The 22,834-nt window shown below is 39.9% G+C and overlaps 1 protein-coding gene across 1 annotated transcript in view; it reads right to left on the minus strand.

The window, feature by feature from the left end:
* The window catches only part of LOC115512497 (vesicle-associated membrane protein 714-like), a 32,846-nt gene extending 15,282 nt beyond the window's left edge, over positions 1-17,564 (minus strand). Inside the window, exons 1-4 of the mRNA XM_030313599.1 lie at positions 17,461-17,564; positions 12,385-12,455; positions 7,592-7,688; positions 5,285-5,386 (exon numbers count right to left, since the gene is read on the minus strand). Of these exons, the coding sequence (XP_030169459.1) occupies positions 5,285-5,386; positions 7,592-7,688; positions 12,385-12,455; positions 17,461-17,538 (348 nt within the window). The 5' untranslated portion in view covers positions 17,539-17,564. The remainder of the gene's footprint in view (positions 1-5,284; positions 5,387-7,591; positions 7,689-12,384; positions 12,456-17,460) is intronic.
* Between the last annotated feature and the right edge of the window lie 5,270 nt (positions 17,565-22,834).

Below are 22,834 nucleotides of genomic sequence, written 5' to 3' on the forward strand. Positions count from 1 at the left end.
CTTTACTAATGAGCATTGTTTTTTAAGCTTTATTTATTTTTGAGACAGAGAGAGAGAGAGAGAGAGAGGAGAGAGAGACAGAGCATAAGTGGGGGAGGAGCAGAGAGAGGGAGACACAGAATCTGAAGCAGGCTCCAGGCTCTGAGCAGTCAGCACAGAGCCCGACGCAGGGCTCGAACTCATGAACCGTGAGATCATGACCTGAGCTGAAGTCAGATGCCCAACCAACTGAGCCACCCAGCTGCCCCAACTAATAAGCCTTAATATTTTAAATTAAAAAAAAAAAAAAAACCTGCTCGTTGGCAAGTGATCAAATCCACCTTAGACAGAACTCTGATCTTGTCGGTTATGGGACCATGCAACTTACAATTGATGTTTTGTGAGGAGCTCACTAGGTAAATGTAGAAAAGAGGAGGTTGCTAGTTGAACTGTGTCCCCCAAAAGATATGTTCAATTCCTAACTCCAGGAACCTGTGAATGTTACTTTATCTGGAAATAAGGTCTTTGCAGATATAATCGACTTAAGATGAATGGTTAATTTTTTATTTTTCTTTTTGTTCCTTTTTTCTTTCTCTCCTTTTAAAAAATGTTTAAGTTTTTTAACCTAAGAGAATCATTTAAGATTTGTTAAGATAATGTATTTATAGTCCATTCATTGGCATTCAGATTATATACACATACACACACACACACACACACACACACACACACACACATATATTTAAATCTCTCAAAACATTTTTCTTTTGTTAATTATAGTATAAGAAATTCAACAACACTTTTAAAAATTTTCTACAGATTTAATGCTTACCAGGTTAGTTTATAAATGTTAAAAAGAAATGTCTTTGATGTCAGATGTGTTAACTGCTTAAAATATGCATATTTTCATATGGTAACTAGTTTTGGGGGAGCTCTGTCAATAATATATTTTGGCTGTGTAGAATATGCAGAATTCTTCATAAAAAATTATGAATTTAATATAAAAGCATCTATCCTTAAGTATTTTTTAGGCATTGTGGTAGACACACCCTATGGTGACCCCCAATGTATCACATCCTTGTAAACCGCCCCTCCCCACCCCCAAGTGTGACTTGCTTCTAATTAAGAGAAGCAAAGGTGATGGGATGTCACTCTTGTGATTATGTCACATTATATAATATTTAGTAGACTGGAGTGAGAGAGATTCCTCTGCTAGTCTTGACAGGGAAGCAGCCATACTGAGGACAGCAACTGGCAAGGACCTGTTGTTGTCAGTTCCTAGGACCTGAGGGTGTGCCCTGGTCAATAGCCAGTAAAAAGCTGCATCCCTGGCACAGCTGTAAGGAAATGAATTTTGCAACAGGCTATGAATGAGCCTGGAAGCCAAATACTCCCCAGAGCTCCTGGATGAGAACACAGCCTGGCTAACAAACTCACTGCAACTTTGTGTGAGACCCTGAGGAGAACTTGTTAAGTCCTGCCTGGATTCCTGACCCACAGAACCTGGGAGATAATAAATGTGTGCTGTTTTAGGCTGCTGATTTGTACTGATTTGTTAAATACATAATTAGAAAACTAAAACAGTTATACTGAGAATATTTTAATACGGAAAAGTTCATATACAGAGTGAACAGTATAATGCAGAGTGAACAGTATAACCCATCCCTATGTACCCATCACCGAGTATCGACACATGGCCAATCTTGTTTCATCTATACTACTACCAATTACCTCTTCCCCAAATGTATTGTTTCAAAGAACATCCCAGACATTCTATCATTTTAATTTGTAAATGCTTCAGTTTGTATCTCTAAAAGATATGGCCTCATTTTTCTTAAAAATAAAACTACAACATCATTATCGTATCTATAAAAATGCCTTAATATCATCAAACATCCAGTTTGTAACAAATTTATAAAAAAAATCATAGTTGTTTTGTTTTTTAACATTTGTTTTGCTGATCCAGGATCCAAAGTCCGCATTTAGTTGATATGCATAAGTTTCTTTTAATCTGGGGATTCTCCTTAACTTTTTCCCCATTGCAATTTATTTGTTGAAGAAATTTGATTATTTGTCTTGTAGAGTTTCTCATATTCTGGATTTTGCTGATTGGGTTGCTGTGTATCATTTAATGTGGTCACTGATCTCTCTATTTCCTGTAAACTGGTAGTTAGATATAAAGGCTTGGTCCTATTCAGGTTTGATGTTTTGGGCAAGCCTACTTCAGATGTGTGCTATATACTACTTACTGTGTGACATCAAGAAACACATAACTGATGACTGATTGTCTCCCTTATTGTGACCTTAGGAATAATCAATGGGTTTAGGTATTTAAAAAAAAATTTCTTTTTTACATTTATTCACTTTTGAGAGACAGAGAGAGACAGAGCACAAGCAGGGGAGGGGCAGAGAGAGAGGGCCACACAGAATCTGAAGCAGGCTCCAGGTTCTGAGCTGTCAGCACAGAGCTGGATGTGGGGCTGGAACTCACAAACTGCAAGATCATGACCTGAGCTGAAGTTGGACGCTTAACTGACTGAGCCACCCAGGTGCCCCAGTGGGTTTAGGTATTTTGAGTCAGTTTCATTTCATTTATTATGAATTTCCCCATCAGCGTTTCACCTAATTTTGTCAGTCATCAATGATCACTGCCTAGATCTATTATTACATTAGGGATTGTAAAATAGTGAAATTTATTACCTCTTCTTTGTTTATTAGCTGGAGTATTTCTACATTTGGTCTATATAAAGACCAAAAAAAAAAAAACAAAACCCTTTTTCCCTATCAACTATTTGTTTTATCTGAAGTACAGTTCATATAAGAAAGTCAGAATAAATGGTTGAGCCTTTTATTTATTGGTTTTTGGAGTGATGAGGTGGATCCTTAGAATCTTCCAGAGCTGACTGACGAGGGATTATTCCCCCCCTTGATAGTATCTAGGAACTCAAGGAGTTTTAACATATATGATGTGTTACAATCCACTGCAGTTATTATTCTTTTTGATGTTCAGTTATTCCATTACTGACAAGTGTTAGCTACTTCAAGTTGGCTCCTAAAGTCTTTTGACAAGAGTACAGTGAACTTTGAAAGCTTCCTTTTTTCTGGTATGACAAAATGTTTCTGGCTTATATGTTTCCTGCCTGACATCTGCAATTAGGTCTTATTCTTTTTAGTGTAAAATGGTATTTAGAGACAATAATCTAGATGCTAAGGGGGCACACTGCTACTGGGTTGGTCATTATTTCTAATGTTTTTCTTTTTTCTTTTTTTTTTTTTTAATTTTTTTTTCAACGTTTTTATTTATTTTTGGGACAGAGAGAGACAGAGCATGAACGGGGGAGGGGCAGAGAGAGAGGGAGACACAGAATCGGAAACAGGCTCCAGGCTCCGAGCCATCAGCCCAGAGCCTGACGCGGGGCTCGAACTCACGGACCGCGAGATCGTGACCTGGCTGAAGTCGGACGCTTAACCGACTGCGCCACCCAGGTGCCCCTCTAATGTTTTTCAATAGACAGCCTAGGAAATACTTTTATTTTTATGAGGTTTATTTATTTATTTTGAGAGAGAACAAGGAGCAGAGAGAGAGGGAGAGAAATAATTACAAATCACGAGGGGCCTGATCTCACAAACTGCGAGATCATGCCCCGAGCCAAAATTAAGAGTTGGTCACTCGACTGACTGAGCCACCCAGGTGCCCCATTATACTTTTTTTAAAAGAGAAAAAAGGATTGATATATTTTCAGTGAAAAAAATTTCAATATGTAACTTTCAATTAAAATTTTCAGTATTTAATTTTCTTTAAAAATTTTTTTTAATTTTCAAGTAAAATTTAGGATTATAAGGTTTTACTCAATTCTTTGATTTTATATTTGCAACTATTGCTGAAAACCTTGATTCCTAATGACATTAACTTGATTACTCAAAGTAATATATTTATATAAACCAATTTTAGAATAGCAACACCAATGCCATTATTAACAATGGGACACTTGAAAATAAAAACTTTAATATTTATTTTTTAGTTCTATTGTCATTAGGGTATAATCTCACTAGGAATATACAAATTGTTGTTTCTTAAAGTCGGTTGAAATAAATTTTCACTATCTTTTAAGTCATCAGCTCAATACACAATTAGGTTCTATGCTGACAGCTCAGAGCCAGGAGCCTTCTTTGGATTCTGTTTCCCTCTTTCTCTGCCCCTCATCCTCTGTCTCTTTCTCTCTCTTAAAAATAAATAAACATTAAAAAAAAACCTATTAGATTTTTTTTTTTTGAGTTTTAGGGATTACTTTTTTAAAATAAAAAAAATTGTTACGGTAAGATATACAGAACAAAATTTACCACTGTAATGATTTAAAAAAATTTTTTTAAGTTTATTTATTTTGAGAGAGAGACAGCAAGAGTGAGCAGGGAGGGGCAGAGAGAGAGAGGGAGACACAATCCCAAGCAGGCTCTGCACTGCCAGCTCAGAGCCTGATGTGGGGCTTGAACCCACAAACCATGAAATCATGACCTGAACGGAAATCAAGAGTTCGATGCTTAACCGACTGAGTCACCCAGACGCCCCTACAATTGTAATGATTTTTAACTGTACAGTTCAGTGGCATTAAGTATATTCACATTGTTGTGCAATTATTACCACCATCCATTTCCAGAACATTTTTCATCTTCCCAAACTGAAACTCTATACCCCTTAAACACCAATTCCTCCTCTTCCTTTCCCCCCAGGCTCTGGCAACTGTTGTTCTACTTTTTGTCCCTACAGATCTGACTTTAGGTACCTCATATAAATGGAATCACACAGTATTTGTCCTCTTGGGACTGTCTTATTTCACTCTAGGGACTATTTTTTAAAAATTTAATTTAATAGTATTCTATAATTATGTAAAATATTTACATGGTTCCAAAGTAAAATTTGCAAAATAAGTTTCATTCAGAAAGGCCTTGTTTCTATTCCTGCCCCTTATCCCTATGTAGGCAACCATTAAAATGTTTTTGATTTATCCTTTTCTTGCCCCCAATCTCCCTTTTTTTTTTTTACTATAAGCAAACAAATAAATATGTTTGTATTTACTCCCTCTTTCTTAAATGGCTGCATATAAGATTGGTAAACAAATAATGGTATACCATATATACTTTCTCTATCTTGCTTTATTCACTTACCAATATATTGAGGATATCATTCCTTATCATTATATAAGAATAGAAATCCTCAGTTCTCATCTTTACAGCTCTTATCTCCTAATTCCAAACTGATTTTTCAGCTGTCATACAATGTTTAGGAGTACAGTTGGAGGTTACATACCATATACTTCCCTAATACTTGTTGAAAATCTGCAGCAACTGCATTTGAAGGAGAAAAATGTTCTTGTGACATCAAAGGATTTCTCAGAAAAGTGTCGCTAACCTAGGGACATTAATGGAAATGTTTAACCTGTGTAGATAATTTAACTGGAGAATTACAGAGCAAATGTTTATTTGAAGCAAAATCTGGCAGAAATGTGAAGTAAAAGAATATTGTATTTCCGCACCGTTTCTAGCTTTTTGGTGGGAGAGTGTCCTTTCTAATGAAAGATGCAGTATTTATGAAAACTGTGCTTGCTCAGTCTTCTCCACTGCTGCAGTACAGATCACAATCTCACATAGTGAGACTGCAGATACCGCTTGGAGCCCTTGGTATGTCTGAGGACTTGAGGGGAAGAGCAGATGTTCACCTCTGGGAGACAAAGAAAGATGGATGGCCATGATATTTTCTAAATAAATGTGCCCTCCTGCTCCTACCCTCAAAATCCACTCAACGATAACTAAACAATCCCAACTAAGTGTCATGATACTATCTTTCAAACCCTTATGGTTGTTAAAGGACATTTCAAAGTCTCAGGAAGGAATTCAATTGTTTGTACTCGACGTTGTATTCCCCAGAAGTAGTGGTAAAATTTATGTGGTTGGCAATTTGGTATCATCTGGTTTTGAAAAGGTGGTAAAGTTGGGATGTTTTGTCACAGTAGCAGAGAGAGAAAAAATTAGAGTATAGTCAGTTAAATGGCTAACAGTGTTTAGTATCTAGACTCTAGGGATTGTCAAGGCATATCTGAAGAGTGAATTACAGTTCTTATGATCCTTGATTCTATATGTGGTACAGTTTGAGTTGTATTAAAGCAAGATGGTACACTAAACAAATGAAATATATACATAATTCATGAATATGAATGGAAAATAACAATTAGTAACTATAGGATAGCTGACTAATTTTTCCATGAATATTTTTTATTATAATATTGTTCTGAATTAAAAATTTGTGCATAAATTAAAGATTAGTATCATTTACTTTTTTTTTTTAACATTTATTTATCTTTGAGAGACAGAGAGAGACAGAGCATGAGCAAGGGAGGGGCAGAGAGAGAGGGAGACACAGAATCCGAAGCAGGCTCTAGGCTCTCAGCTGTCAGCACAGAGCCTGACGTGGGGCTCAAACTCAAAAACTGTGAGATCATGACCTAAGCCGGTCAGACACTTAACCCACTGAGCCACCCAGGTGTGCCCTTTTTTAACATTTATTTTTGAGAGATAGAGACAGAGCATGAGCAAGGGAGGGGCAGAGAGAGAGAGGGAGAGTATCATTTACTTTTTTTTTAAAGTTTACTTTATTTGAGAGAGAGAGAGTGAAAGAGTGAGAGAGTGAGCAAGCTGGGGAGCAGCAGAGAGAGAGAGAGGGAGAGAGAGAACCCCAAGCAGGCTCTGCACTGTCAGCATGGGACCTGACAGAGGGCTTGATCTCACAAACAGTGAGATCATGACCTGAGATGGAATCAATAGTCGGATGCTTAACAGATTAAGCCACCCAGGTGCTCTAGTATCATTTACTCTTTAAAATAAGAAACAAATGTACTATCTGGGCTATAAAGTTACTCGAATAATGGGTTAGCCCCATTCTGTCTCTGAGACTGGCTTTTATAAAGTCTCCTTGGTGCTGGCTGGAGATCAAACTTGGGGTGATAATCAGCAACAGCTGATATCTATTGAGAAGGCTAATTAACCTTTAAGAAATTTATAAAATCTCATGAATGTATGTAAGTACATATACGTACGTGTTGTATTTACCATATTTTATATTTTCTGACAATTTTCAGTTAAAACTTCCCTAAAGATAGTACGTCTTGATTAAACAATTTTTTTCTTTTCATTTAACTCTTATAATTGATTCATATTTTCAACCAGAAGTGTCTTGTATATAATTACTTGTAAATTAAATACACATGCTATTGAAAAGGTATATTAAATATTAGTAAAGTTTAATTTCTCTTTTACAGAACAAGATAAACACAAGGAGAGAGCCTAATAGATCTGTGTGGATAGTCTTTGCAGACCTTGCTTTAGGGTCAAGGGAAGTGTGGAAACAGGGCAGATGAAGGATAGAGTCAAATCTCTGAAGAAAAAAAAAAAAAAAAAAAAAAAAAAAGAAATTTCTGAGGGTCATTAATAACTCTGCTTTATAGACAAATCAGTGATCTGCTTTTGGTTAGTGACACTATTACTAACACAGTATAAAACAGAGACCTCATAATTTCAATAACTGCAAAAAATCCTTAAAGTAGTGTAAGAAGTTACTTACGTTTTTAAGAAATGCAGATGGTGTTATAGTATCCAAGGCATTGTCTGTGGCACATAGGTAAGTGATTCCATCAATAAAGAGAGTATGGTAGACAAAGCTTTGAAAAGAATACATTCATTTACATGATAACACTGAAGACATTAAGTACCCTCACAAAGAATATAATTTTGTTTTCAAGCTCTCATTAGTAGTATACAAGCTATATAGATAACTTTTTACAATAAGAATTAGAAAATCTTTCATATATGTGAAAAATTAAATTATATTAAATAGAAACTATAAAATTTGAATATGTATTTAATATTGTATCAGTAAAAATGAAATACAATAAAGAGAAAACTCTATATTTAAAATGACTTTGAACTAAAAAAATTTTAATGTTTATTTTTGAGAGAGAGACAGAGACAGAGACACAGCACGATGGGAGGAGGGGCAGAGAGAGAGAGGGAGACACAGAATCTGAAGCAGGCTCCAGGCTCTGAGCTGTTAGCACAGAACCAGAAGTGGGCTTGAATTCACGAACCATGAGATCATGACCTGAGCAGAAGTTGAATGCCCAAGGGACTGAGCCACCCAGGCACTCCTAAAGTGTCTCTGACAGAATCACTCATTCCAAGACTGAATCAAGATTCTCATCCCGATCAAATAGAAAATGCTATGTTCACTCATTTTTACTATCCCTCTATCTTTATTTTTTTAAAAAAATTTTAACATTTATTTATTATTGAGAGATAGAGAGAGACAGAACATGAGCATGGGAGGGGCAGAGAAAGGAGGAGACACTGAATATGAAGCAGGCTCCAGGCTCTGAGCTGTCAGCACAGAACCTGACCCGGGGATTGAACTCACAAACCACGAGATCATGACCTGAGTCGAAGTCAGATGCTTAACTGACTGAACCACCCAGGTACCCCAATCCCTCTATCTTTAGGTAGACATATTTAATTTTGGTACTTCCTGGCTTTCTATTATGATAGATTAGAATTTAAAAGTTGTAAACTGTTAATACTAAATATTCTTTTTTTTTTAATGTTTATTTTTTTAATTTTTTTTCAACGTTTTTTATTTTATTTTTGGGACAGAGAGAGACAGAGCATGAACGGGGGAGGGGCAGAGAGAGAGAGGGAGACACAGAATCGGAAACAGGCTCCAGGCTCCGAGCCATCAGCCCAGAGCCTGACGCGGGGCTCGAACTCACGGACCGCGAGATCGTGACCTGGCTGAAGTCGGACGCTTAACCGACTGCGCCACCCAGGCGCCCCAATACTAAATATTCTGAAGAACCAGATGAACTGGGGAGGGGAAATTAAACTCCCCTATAGTGTGCAAAAGTGTATCTGAGCTGACCTTTTGCGCTTTCTCAGAGTCACATATTAGCAAGCTAGAAGACTCTTGGAAAGTACCTCTATCTTTACTGCCCAACAATCCAGAAAATTTAAAAACATGGCAACAAAAATAGTTGCTTGGTCCCTAGACTTTCATCTAGTCATTTTGAACACTCTATATCCACATGGTTAACAGGCAACAGACCTGGTCAAATGCTAAACTGGATATACACGAAAGTGATGAATCTTAGAAACAGGTAGAAAAGATAATCCCAGAGACAGCAAATGTAAGGCATGTGCCCTTTCAACGTAAATCCTTCATGTCTTATCATGAATACAATATGCTACATGTATATATATATCTGCTACAAATATTTTTTTTAAATGTTTATTTATTTTTGAGACAGAGAGAGACAGAGCATGAACAGGGGAGGGTCAGAGAGAGAGGGAGACACAGAATCGGAAACAGGCTCCAGGCTCCGAGCTGTCAGCAGAGAGCCCGATGCGGGGCTCGAACACACGGACCGTGAGATCATGACCTGAGCCGAAGTCGGACGCTTAACCGACTGAGCCACCCAGGCGCCCCTGCTACAAATATTTTTAATGATGATATTGACTGATACATATAATCTCCACTTGGAAAATGTTTTTATTTCTAAATTGGGAGGAGTCTTTGTGGAAAAAAAGTTGCTAATTCTATCATCTCTCTGAAAGTTATATGTGTGATCTGAAGTAAATTGATATTGGATGTATGGGAGGAGATATTTTAATTTTATGCTTAGTATGTTATTACTGAGTAACATTCAGAAACCATCTTTAGGGGCACCTGGGTGGCTCAGTCGGTTAAGCGTCTGACTCTTAGTTTTGGGTTAGGTCATGATCTCATGTTGTGAGTTCAAGCCCCGCGTGGGGCTCTGTGCTGAGACTGCAGAGTCTGTTTCTGATTCTCTCTCTCGCTCTCTCTCTCTCCCGCCCCCCCTCTGTCCCTTCCCTGCTCACACACACATACACTCTCTCTTTCAAAATAACAACAATAATAATAATAATAATAATGATAATAATAAAGATCACTTGTCTTAAAAAAAAAAAGAAAGAAATCTTTAAAAGTTAAAAAACCCTGGGGCAGCTGGGTGGCTCCGTAGGTTAAGCATCTGACTTCGGCTCAGGTCATGATTTCACAGTTCATGAGTTTGAGCCCCATGTGGGGCTCTGTGCTGACAGCTCAGAGCCTGGAACCTGTTTTGGACTCTGTGTCTTTCTCTCTGCCCCTCCCCTGCTCATTCTCTCTCTGTGCCCACCCCCCCGCAAATAAACAAACATTAAAAAGAAAAAGAATTTTAAAAGTTAAAAAACCTTGATTACCTGATGTTCAACATATACTGGTAACTAACAAAAGCGAGATGAGGAAAAGTGTGTATGATGTACTACCACTTATCTATCATTCTCATATTTTTTCCTAAGGGAAATGCACATATATATGCATGTGTCTCTTATAGGAAAAAAAGCAAAGAAAAAGAAAATGACAAACTAAAAACTTAGTCAAAATGGTTACCTGTATAGGGGGAGAGGGAGAACAGTGCAGAGAGGAAAGAATAAAAATTAGACTTTAAAAAAAAATTTTTTTTTTTTAACGTTTATTTATTTTTGAGACAGAGAGAGACAGAGCATGAACGGGGGAGGGTCAGAGAGAGGGAGACACAGAATCCGAAACGGGCTCCAGGCTCTGAGCTGTCAGCACAGAGCCCGACGCGGGGCTCGAACTCACGGACCGAGAGATCATGACCTGAGCCGAAGTCGGCCGCTTAACCGACTGAGCCACCCAGGCGCCCCTAAAAATTAGACTTTTTGCAGGAAACTTGTTTTTTCAATTTGATTTTGGAATCACATATATGTTTTGCCTAATAATAAAATGCTATCAAATCAAACTTTAAGAGAGAAATGCTTAAAAATAAAAAAACACAAAGACAAAAATGAACTTGACTTTGTATCAAGTAACCCAGACAAGAGATGATGGTGTGGTTCCTACGGTAATGGTGGAGGTGGTCAGGTTCTGGATATATTTGGAAGGTAAAGGCAACAGGATTTGCTGACGGGCTGGATTTGGATGTCAAAGAGACAAAAGTCGAGGATCAGAAAGGTTTCAGGCCTGAGGAACTGGAAAGGTGATATGTGGAGGACTGCAGGGGGAGGCTTGGTTTTGGACATAAGTTTGCAATGTCTATCAGATGTCCAACAGAGATGTGGAATAGGCAGCTGGATATATGAATCAGGAGTTCAGAAAGAGGTATTCAAAGGATTCAAATTAGAATGCACAATATAGGTAAGTAAATTGTAGATGAGTAGATGAGAAAAGTGTCTTTTTGAAATCGCACTGGCTGAGAAGAAAAAACAAAATTAGAATATCACCATTTTACACAAGGAATATCAATGGCTGCTAGCATGGCAAAAGGAGACAGAAGCAGACACATGTACCATCTCATGAAAAAAACACCTACAGTCTTGCCGTAGGGATCAAGCCTGTGGATTCAGCTGCCTGAAACATGGTATGCTGCATTTTGAATATGCAATCAGCAATACCAGAGTGTGGGAAACTCTACACTCTACAGGTTCTTCAATGATAAATTGTAAGGAAAAGAAAGGGATGGAGAGGGAAAATATAGAGATTTAAAAGACACCAAAAGAAAAGAGCCGGCAGGATTAGGCACTCATGTTTGAGATTGCCTGTTTGGGTTGAGGCAATGAAGAAACAGGGTGAGTAACTGCTATAGAAGCTGGAACACTGGTTGGTTTGGGGGAGAGGGAGAAAGCTGTGGATGGGACAGGGCATATGGCCAAAAATATTCTGTATTTTTGGCTTGGGTGGTAGCTGCATTTGGTGGGCAGGTTCCCTTGTAAAGCTTCATGAAGTTATCCTTTTGCTTGATGTGGTTTTTGTATTTTGTTTTATTTTACAGTATAAAGGTTAAAAGAAACCTACTCTTGAAAAAACCAATGGTGAGTCTAAAAATAATAGACGCTCTCTTACTCTCCACCTGTTCTTTCACTAGCAAAATGTTTTCAAGACTGGCTTAGGCCATACCATGTAATGTCCCAAGTATAGCTTAGAGTGGTCTTATTAGAGATTTTTCAAGTGGAAGTTTCCTTTTTTATTAAAGAAATATTTTGGGTATACTAAAGAAGTATGAAGAATAAGATAATGAGAACACTTTAGACCTACCATCTGCTTAAAATGTTACAGATACCGTAATGTCCCATGTATACCCTTCCCCAACTTCGTTTTTCTCCCTTCCCTTTGCAGAGGTAACCACTATCTTGAATTTGGTGTTAATCATTCTCATCTGATCTTATACTTTTACATATAGACGTTCTCTCTTCTGAAGGTTCAATCAAGAGCATGTGCAACCAACATTTTTTTTCTCATGTCATTATTATTGCTAAAAAGCAGACCTTTATTAGAATGTAACTTACCTTCCCATCTGCATTATGGTCTTTGGCTCAGCTCTAAGAAGCACCAGTCGAAGCACTGTTGCTGCTGCTTCCTAAAAATAAATTATCAGCGTTTACTTTGTGGACGATTGTAGTGTCTTTCATTATGCCTCCTCCTAAATTTACCAATGTTCTCACTGGTTTATTAAAGAACAAGTGTTCATGAGGAGAACTAATGGGTAGTCATAATACATGGTGAAAGGCAAGTTATAAAATATTCATTTGAATCTGAAGGAAAATATTAAAATTACACAAATATATGTTGTGTGGATACTTACATGTGCAAATGCAGTTTGCTTAGAGTTACAGCTTACATATGGCTTTAAGGCTGGGAAGCACTATCTAATCAAGTATCTTTTCAGTGTCACTGAAATATGTAAAAATGTTAATGGGTTAAAAGTATTCAGCTCTTATTCTCTGAATATCCTAAGCAGTCTTTCTTTAAAGATAAAAATTTTTATCCAATATTCTTTACTGATCTCTTTTTTGAAAGAAATAATTGCCAAGATCCCTTATTATCTGTTTCTTATAAGGCTCATTTTCTGGGGGAAAATGTGCAAGGTGTTAATGACTATCCAGAATATCTTAAATATAGTTAATTGTATGGAGTCCTATTAATTTACTTTAGAAGTGTGAAAGGAACCTGAAAGTTACCTAGGAAGACTTGAATAGTCACATTCCTAATTAGCTTTTCCATTTCCACAAAATGACACTTGAAATAAAAACTTTTGGGGAGGGAAAAACTTATTATTAATAGTAGAAAGTAAAACGTGAAATTCTTGGTAGTGCTTGAACAATCCAGGCGGTATTGTCCAGGGGAAAGATTTCCTATGAAACACAAAAAATTAAGGGGATATATAAACTTTCAGTTACTATATTATCATTACTGGAACATTCTCCTAGCTTTCACCAAGTGTCCTTTTTAGGTTATATAAACAAGGAAATCATAGCAAAATCTGAAATAAAGTGAATGGCAACATGAGGCAGGAACACGACTGACAAAGTAGGCTCTAGCTCTATTTCTGGAATTACTGTGCTACACATCTTAAGACAGTGACTTGTCTGGGTCTGTTTCCTCATGTGAAGAATGAAGGAATTGGGCAAGACGCTCTCTAGAGTCCTGTCCAACTCCAGGACCCTTTAACAGCAGCGGATTTGATCTCACAATTAAGCTTTGGTAGATACTAATACTTTTCTAATGAATGTAAAATATTTGTGACATTAATATTTAGCACTGAGGAAAGACATGATAGACCGTTCCTTAAAGCTCCTTGTCACCCTTTTTCTTCCCTCTGGTCAGCTTTCTGCACAGCAGTCATGCCAAACCTTTAATCCTCTCCTCTAACTGCATACTGGTCCAGCCCATTCCACTGTCTTACTTTCCTGCATGCTTCATAAAGAGAGGCCTTCGGCCTTATGAATTTCTTCAGCTTTCTGTCTCTCTCCTTCCTTAATTGTTTGTTTTTAAGTTTAGTTATTTTTGAGAGAGGGAGAGAGACAGAGCGATTAAAGGAGGGGCCGAGAGAAAGAGGGAGAGAGAGAGAGTCAGTGTGGAGCCCAATGTGGGGCTCGAACCCATGAACTGTGAGATGATGACCTGAGCTGAAGTTGGACGCTTAACAGACTAAGCCACCTAGGTGCCTGTTTTTTTTTTTTTTTTAAGGTTTATAGTTTTGAGAGACACAGAGATTGCAAGCAGGGGAGGAGCAGAAAGAGAGGGAGAGAGAGAATCCCCAGCAGGCTCTGTGCTGCCAGTGCAGAGCCCTACTTAGGGCTCGAACCCATGACCTGAGCTGACATCAAGAGTCAGACGCTTAACCTACTGAGCCACCCAGGTGCCCCAATTAGTTCTTTATGAGAACCTACTGTATACTATGGATCATACACTGCAAAGACAGAGATGACATTCCTGGTCTTGAAGGAATCTGATCAGAAAAAGAAGATTCCAATTCAGCCTGGTAAGTAGTTTCTTAAAGGTATGTAAATTAGCCTAGGCATAGAGAAGGCTTCAAGGAAGAATTGAGAAAAGTTTCAAAGTCCAGAAGAGGTTATATTACTAAAAAGTGGAGAAAATGGGGTTCCAGGGAAAGGGAATGGAAGTTGCAAAGGGAGACCTTGGTGAGATCAGCATGAAGTTCAGGGTAGCCAGAGCACAGGAATATTCAGGAAGAGAAGGAGGCAGTCATGGAAAAGCCCTACCACGTAGGGCCCTGAATTCCAGGCTAAAGGAGTATGGGCTTTACTCTGAATGTAATCAGGTGCCACGAAATGATTTTAAGCAGGGGAGTGACTCATATTTGCTTTTTAGGAACAATCACTTGAGTAGCAGTGTGGAGGCCAGTTCTGAGAAGGATAAGGCTAAAGTCTGAGAGATCATGCCTAAGAGGTATTTTTTTTTCTTTTCTTTTTTAAGAATTTTATTTATTTATTTATTTATTTACACAGAGGGTGCAAGTGAGCAATGGGCAGAGAGGGAGAGAGGGAAAGAGAGAGAGAGAGAGAGAGAGAGAGAAGCAGAGTTCACCCAAAGCAGGGCTCGAGTTTGTCCGATGTGGGAATCAAACTCACAAACTATGAGATCATGACCTGAGCCGAAGTCAGATGTTTAACCGACTGAGCCACCCAGGCACCCAAGAAGCATTTTCAATAACCCTGGTATCAGGGCCTAGAAGGTTCAGAAGCAAGGATTTGGTTTTAAGACATATACTGGAGATAGAACTAATAGAACACAATGACAAATGACCAAATGTAAAAGTGAAGAATGGGCAGTTGAAGAGGACTCCCAGTTGCCAGCTTGAATGGCTCAGTAGAACTACTCAGCAAGGCGAGAAACAGATGAGGAGGAATCTTCTAGGAAAGATTATTAGCTCTGGACATGGTATGTTTGAATGTCTATTGGGCAATGTAACTGTGGAGAGAGATCACTCTGGAAGTGGACTTGGCAGTGGTCAAGGTAAAGGTGTCTACGGGTGTGAATGAATGTGTCAGGTTAAAAGAGGATGGAAGTAAGAACCTTGAGCAACATAGCACTTCAGGGACTGGTAAAGAGGAGAGCCAGGAAGGAGACCAAGTTCTCTGTCTCTATATCCAGACTCCTCCATTCCCCAAGAGAAAGAAGACATTCCTCGGTCCCAAGACTCACATCTCCACTGCTATGCTGGATTCCATTCCGTTGAGCTCCTTCAGGGCTTACCGTACTAACAACCTCCTCCTCTCTTAGATCTTCAACCTTTTCTCCTTCCCATTAGCCTACATACATTGAGAATCTTCCCTGTTTTGAAACACGAGGCCCCTTCCTGGATCACACTTCCTCAGCTTTCACTCTGTCTCCCTCCCTTTCTAAATTCTCGTAAAGATGGTCTAACTACACTCACCCTACTTCCTCATCTCCCAGTCAGTTGGCCCAAAGCAGCCTGGCTTCCGCCTCTACCACTTCTTCCAAACTGCTAACTATGTGGTCACCAATCACCTGCTGATTGTAGAGTTCTAGGAGTACCTTTTAGATCTTGTTCAACTTCTTTGGGGTATAAAACATTCTTGTAACTCTCTTCCCTTGGCTTTCAGGACACCACTGCCCTCATTTGGTGTCCCACTTCTCTATTTTGCTCCTGAACAGTGTTCTGCCTTTTGGTCCTTTTCTCTCCTCACTCCCATACTTTTCTTTTCCACCCCCTTCTACTATCCTCAACTGTTAGCCCTGACCCTCTGAGGGCTACCCTATTGGACATTTTTCGACTTAAATCTTTTGGGAATAAGGTGGATAAGGAAGTACATAAATAGATTGGCGTCTTCTAACAGGCAGCAAAATCCAACCTGTCTCAAACTGTACTCTCTTCTCCTACATTCCCTCTGACTTCCTCCCTCACAATCCTCCTCCATCTGTAGTTTCAATCTTGTTTAATGCCACCTAAGAAAAAAATTTAACAAATCATCACATTGTACACCTTAAATTTACACACTGTCATACGTGAATTATGGCTCAGTAACTGTGGGGGAAAAAGATTAAAAAAAGAAAAACAAAGAAAAAAATGGAGAATCACCTTGGCATGACCCTATTCCCTTAGTTTTACAAAGTCTCTAGGATCTGCCCCCTCCTTCCCATTTGCACTGTCATTCGCCCTTACCTCAGGCCCTTAAAACTCCTAGAGAACAATACCATCCTAACTGGTTCTTTCCCCTTCAATCCACCTTCCATATTGTAACTAGACCAAGTTTTGTGGAAGATGAATCAGATCCTGCTATTAATGAATTTAATTGCTCAACAGGTTCCCCTACGATAAGAAAACAAACTAAATATAGGACTCTTCCTTAACTAACCTCTGCCGGCTTTCTTGACCTCACCTTTAGCGCTTACATACTGTGACCCTGTGCTCTAACCACACTGAGGTTCTTGAGGTTCCCCCAACACACTATGCTGTTCCATCTGAATGCAGGAGTCCCCATTTCCCTTTCCCGTCCCAGGCTAACACTAACTCTCAGAAGGCTTCTACGCCAAGCACCCTAATATCACCTCCGCTGTGGTCAGCAAGCGGCCACCCATCCTGAGTGCTACAGACGCAATCCCGACCTATCTCCACTGGCAGACTTTTTACACTGTAGGACAAACTGTATATAGCCCATGGTCATAAAGAGACAACGAGCTCATCAATGGGCAACTCCGGGTCCCGTTTTCTCTTCAAATAACACCTTTACCAAATAACACATGTTCAATAAGTGTGTTTTGAACCGCAAGTCATTTCTCCGCAGGGGAGAGAAAATCTTTTTAAGGGTCTCCGGAATTGCAGCAGCACGTGGCTACTAATCACGGCCAAATGGGTCGCGCGCACCACCAACCCCAACCCCCAGGCGGCACACGTGTGGCTCCGCAGTTCGGAAGCGCGCCGGCGCTCGCCCGGGATTCACTGCCTCCCAGAAGCAGGCCTTTCTCGGGGCGGTGCCTCTCGTCCCCAGTGCCGGCTCCCAGCCGCCCGGCAGCGCAGCGTCCTGAGGGGCGGACCCCGCAGGCGCCACCCTTGAAGTGCGGAACCTGCCAAGGCGGAGGTCCGGACCCAGGGGTACCTGATAGGAGCCGCCGGTCAGGGATAGCTCCGCTAGGACCGCTCGGCCATTAGCAATACAGCTGTAGGTGATCGTCATGGCGGGCGGACCAGTTAAAAAAAAAAGCTCCCGCCGCACCTAACCGCCCGACACAGCCTCGGGGCCGTACCTGGGGCGGGGATCCGGGCGGTGCTTGCGCAGGCGCGAGGAGCGATCGATTGGCGAGGAGGGTGGCGGGGCCGTCCCTGGTCTGGGCAGAGCCTATGAGGAGACGGGGGCGGGGTTTCATAAAAAGCGGGCTTTGAGTGAGTGAAAAGTTTCTCCTTCGTCGTCATCCTCAACATCTTTTGGTGAGAGCCAGTTTACTTCACAGTACTTACCTACCTATGATTCATTCACAGTCTACGACGTGTAAAGTATAGCCCTTGACTTAAAACACACCAACTCAGCAAGTATTTGTTGAAACCCCACAGTGCAGGCCCTGGCCCCTGGCGTTGGGAGTTCGTATTCTGCAAGTGGTTACAGAGGCATAGGCAGGCAGACGCCAACCTCAAGTGGCATGTGTGTGCCGCGGTGGAAAGATAAACTGAGTTGCAGAAGCTGGAGTGGAGGCAGCTAATTGTCCTTGGCAGAGGGAGCAAAGCTTCCAGTGTCCTTCTGATTTAGGAGGGGTTGATATTCTCTAAGTGGGGAAGGACAGGACAGTTAACAGAGGGAACTGCTTCTGTCAAGGGTTTAGAGTGGCACGTGGGTTTAGGGAATGCATAGGAGTGAGGGTGGTAGGGTTGGGTAGGAGGTGAGAGGGTAGGAGTGGTAGAATGACTTATCCTAGATCTTGAGTTCCCTGACAAGACTTTTTTAAAATATAAGCTTAAGAGAAGGTCATATATTTTCATTAGCAGGCTGTCGTGGTGGAGTGAAAAGAAGTTAGACAAACTTGGATTAAATATAGGCATTGTTCCCGCCCCCACCTCCTGTCATTTGGAGGACCGGGGAACTCTTGATCTTGGGGTCATGAGTTTGAGCCCCACGTGGGGTATAGAGATTACTTAAGTAAAAAAAAAAAAAAAAGTTAAAATAGGCATTGTTATTTACTCTGTGCCTTTATTGTAACTTAGCCTTTCTGAGACTCAGTTTCCTAATCTATAAAATGGGGAAAGTCATCAAGTTTAAGTAATTAGGCAAAATACTCAGCATACCGTAGATAAGCAATTGCACCCTTAGTGTGATAAATACATTAATGAGAATTACTTTCTTGCTCTCAGTGGTATAACTTTAAAAGAAAAGCAATCGATGTCCTTCTGGGGTGATTGGCAGAGGTGAAGACAGGTAATCAATTGAGCTTATTTTAACCCAGTGCAGTCAGATTGGATTTGACAAGGAGGTAGCAAAACTTGTCTGGACTGTGGCTCCTGAGGAAAATGCTTTGTTGAATCATGTATACTCCTATATAAAGGAAATCTTGAATCAGTGTGTCTTATCAGCTTAGAGAGAATGTCTTGTGTTACAGGTGGGGGTCACTGAATTAAAAGCATTGGTCACATTATTTGTATGTAGGAACATGAAATACATTAATTCTGATGTAATCGTTGGAATATTTGTTTTGTTTTTTAAGATTTTATTGTTAAGCCATCTCCACACCTACCAACGTGGGGCTAGAACTCACAAGGATCACTCGCTCTACCAACTGAGCCAGTCAGGTGCCCCTTGTTGGAATATTCTTGCTTACAGTAAAAATAAGCTGAATAAACTTGGCCAAATTGCAGCACCGCTTGTGTTTGGTAAGTGGTGGAGCCAAAAGAGACTGGGCAATGAAGTCATGAGCTGTAGTAATGACAACATGCATCTGGTAGTTGAAAGGGTGTATATGGGGCCTTCCTCATCTCAGTCTCACCTTGTCCCATTGAAACAATCCTGTAAAGCAGGTGTGATGGGTTCAGTTTGCACAAGCCACAAATTCAGGCCCACAGAAATGCAAAATGTAAATTATAATACAACTCTATCTTTCTTTGAGCCCCATTTTACCTGAAATCTGAGGCTTAATCTAGTCAATGCCAGGTTTCCTCAGTCAACTCCAGATTTACTTCTTCCCCTCTTTCTATCCAGGGTAGGGGCGGCATCTGTGTGTGTGTGTGAGGGCCTTGGTGGTGGGGGAGACCTGAGTCGTGATAGTCATCTCTTTAAGGTGGCTCCTGCTGCTAACGTTTGTTTTCTGTCTCGGGTCATCAGTTCACACACTGCACTGGGAAACTCAAGGCCCCTTCAGCCACTCTGGTTGTCTCTCAGCCACTTTTGTAGCCCTCCTGGGGCGAGGAAAACTTTCCCCTGCTCCCTCATGCCATTCTGAGGTGGTGGGAGGCTTGAGAGGCTGTCTCGGGCCTCTGGCCAACACACCATGCTGCCACCCCTCCGGTCATGCTGTCGTCGTGCTGTCATTCTGTCGTCATGTGGGAAGCAGCTCTTGGACCTATCTCACCTGGGAAGCAAGCCCTTGGATCCCCAATTAACTGAGAGCTTTCTCATCACCACACTCCGTCACCCCTCACCTTCCAGCGGGGACTCTAGCTAATTGGATTGCTTCCTTCGGACTCTGTCCTCTCCCAGCCTGTGGAAACTCCAGCAAGTTTAGGTGGGGAACCTCCTACCACCCAGGGCATTCTTCCCAATTTATGGCATTAATGTTGTTGGCTTCTGCTGCCTAAAACTTTTCTTTTTGTTTTCAGGGAGTTTCCAAAACCTACTTTGAAACTTTAAGAGCTGAGAATCTTTTCCTTCTTCCCCTGCTCTTCCACCTCTGCCCCTTCTCCTCCTCCATTTTCTTTGTTCTCTATTTTTATGCAGAGAATAACAGAATGAAAAGCAACAGGTAATATGAAACATCACTGGCATTTTTGTCTTTCCCTTGATAGTTTGACAAAACCTTGAGGGTGGAGCAGAGTGGGTGGTGAGAAGCTGGATCCGTGGGAAAGAGAAATCGGACATTCACTGTTGTCCTTTTTTTTTTTTTAAATATTTAAGTGTTTATTTTGGGGAGGGGAAGTGAGAAAGGGAGGGAGAGAGAGAGGGAAGACGAGTAGGGGAGGGGCAGAGAGAGAGGGAGACACAGAATCCAAGGCACACTCCAGGCTCTGAGCTGTCAGCACAGAGCCTGAAGTGGAGCTCGCGAAACACAGTTGGAAGAGCAGAAGTTGGAGCAGAAGTTGGATGCTTAATCGACTGAGCCACCCACGCACCCCCACTATTGTTCATTTCTTTTAAAACAAGCTTTTAGACTTTATGACTACTGTCATTGACTAGTGAACCTACTGCCATTGCTTTTTACAGATTATCTTCTCAGGTGGAAAAGTCACTAGTTTTTAAATTATCCAATTTCTTAGGTCACCGAGGAGTTTGTAAATATTCCATAAGCTGGAGACTATCAAGCACTCACTAATTCAGGATTATTATTTAGTAATGAAATTCTCCTGTAAAGGATTTATTCCTCTTTTACTTCTTGCTCTTCAAAATGAGAATATTTATATATTTTTTTCTTGTAGTATGTAATCACTGTAGAAATTCAAATGATATGGCAGTAAAAGTCTTTCTATTTTTACCAAACCATAAAAAACTCACTGTAATAATCTAATTTATATTTGACTGTTTTAATGCATTTTTATATTTAACATTAGTGATACATGCATACTGTTTTTTCCAAAATCTGTTTTTTGTTTTGTTTTTTAAAGGATATTTTAAAAATTGTTTTTATTATTTATTTATTTATTTCGAGAGAGACAAGAGTGTGAGCAGGGAAGGTGCAGAGAGAGAGGGAGACATAGAATCTGAAACAGGCTCCAGGCTCTGAGCTGTCAGCACAGAGCCCACCGTGGGACTTGAATTCACAAATCACAAGATCATGACCTGAGCCGAAGTCAGACGCTTACCTGACTGAACCACCCAGGCGCCCCTGTTTTGTTTTTAAATCCATAACATGTTGCTTTCTTTGACCCTCACATATATTTCAAATATTTTCTTCTGAGATTTATCATTTCCTTTTTCTTTCTGGTGCCTATTCTTTTGCAGACATTTTTGTTTTTTGTTTCTTACTTAAACATAATGTTTTTTATTATGATGTTGGAACTTAGTTAGACAGGGCTTCCTTTCCTGTTCCCATATGAAAATATTTCCTTAATTTTCTTCTGTTACTTTTGTTTGTTTTAATGGTTAAGTCTTTAATCTACCTGAAATTTGTTTCTTTGTCTCTTGTGAGGTAAAAATTTATGTTTTTCCAAAGGTACAGCCAGTTGTTTCAGGCCACTTACTTGAAACGCCACTTTTGCCATAAACTAAATTCTTTCACAACATTGTTTATTGGATTTTAGAGTTGATATACATGTCCTTTTCTGTGCTGATATCACAGTGATTCAATAACTGTAGCTCAAAATGCTTTAAATTTCACAGATTGGAAAGAATTAATATATTTGCAATATTTAATATTCCTATCAGGAACATGGGTTGACTTTCTGTTTATTCTTAATTATAGCTTCCTGTAAGAGCTCTATGAATTTCTTCATAAGGGCTTGACAGATTTTTTTTTTTGTGTTTATTCTAGGGTATTTGACTATTCTTTATAGACTTTGTTCCTCATTTTGACTTAAAACTGGCAGTTTGTGGCAATAATAATAATAATAATAGTAATAATTATTATGATTTAAGTAGGCTCCATGCTCAACATGGGGTTTGAACTCCCAACCCTGAGATTAAAAGTCCCATGCTCTACCGACTGAGCCAGCCAGGTGCCCCTGTTTCTGGCATGTAGAACATCTCTTGGCCATGATGCAGTTTTATCGAGTACAACAGCCAAGAAATAATTCTTGAGATGTATGGTGCAACTTAGTAAGTTTATTTAAGTTGCATGGGGATGGGAGTCATGGGCAGAAAGGGCCGCACTTTTGCTGAATGAAGCTGGTGGTTATATGCTCAGTGCTCTAGGGGGAGGGGATATGCAGCGAGTATTAAATCATAAATATCTTCTTTGAATTTCTACTCATGAAACTACTTTCATAAAATTTCTCTGTTGCTTATCATTCATTTTGGTGTTAACTATCAGTGAGATACACAAGCAGTCATGAATCCCTTTCAGGATGTAGCAACCAGCACGTATTTGATCCTTGTCAGAAGTATGTGGGCTATAGGTCAACATTCGGGGCTAAAGGTGAACATTTTTCTGCTTCTATCCTTCACCAACCATATTTAATTTATTTTACATATAACCACTGCTCTGTTGTATTGTAAACTCCTTAAGGCCAGGAGCCTCATGCACGGCACAAAGATCATGTCAATAGTAGGATACTATTGCTGACTCTCATATTAGGCTTTCCATTATATTTAGCAGTTAAGTGGAGGGGAACCTCAGGTA

The sequence above is a fragment of the Lynx canadensis genome, chromosome B1, assembly GCF_007474595.2.
Source record: "Lynx canadensis isolate LIC74 chromosome B1, mLynCan4.pri.v2, whole genome shotgun sequence".
Lineage (NCBI taxonomy): Eukaryota > Metazoa > Chordata > Mammalia > Carnivora > Felidae > Lynx > Lynx canadensis.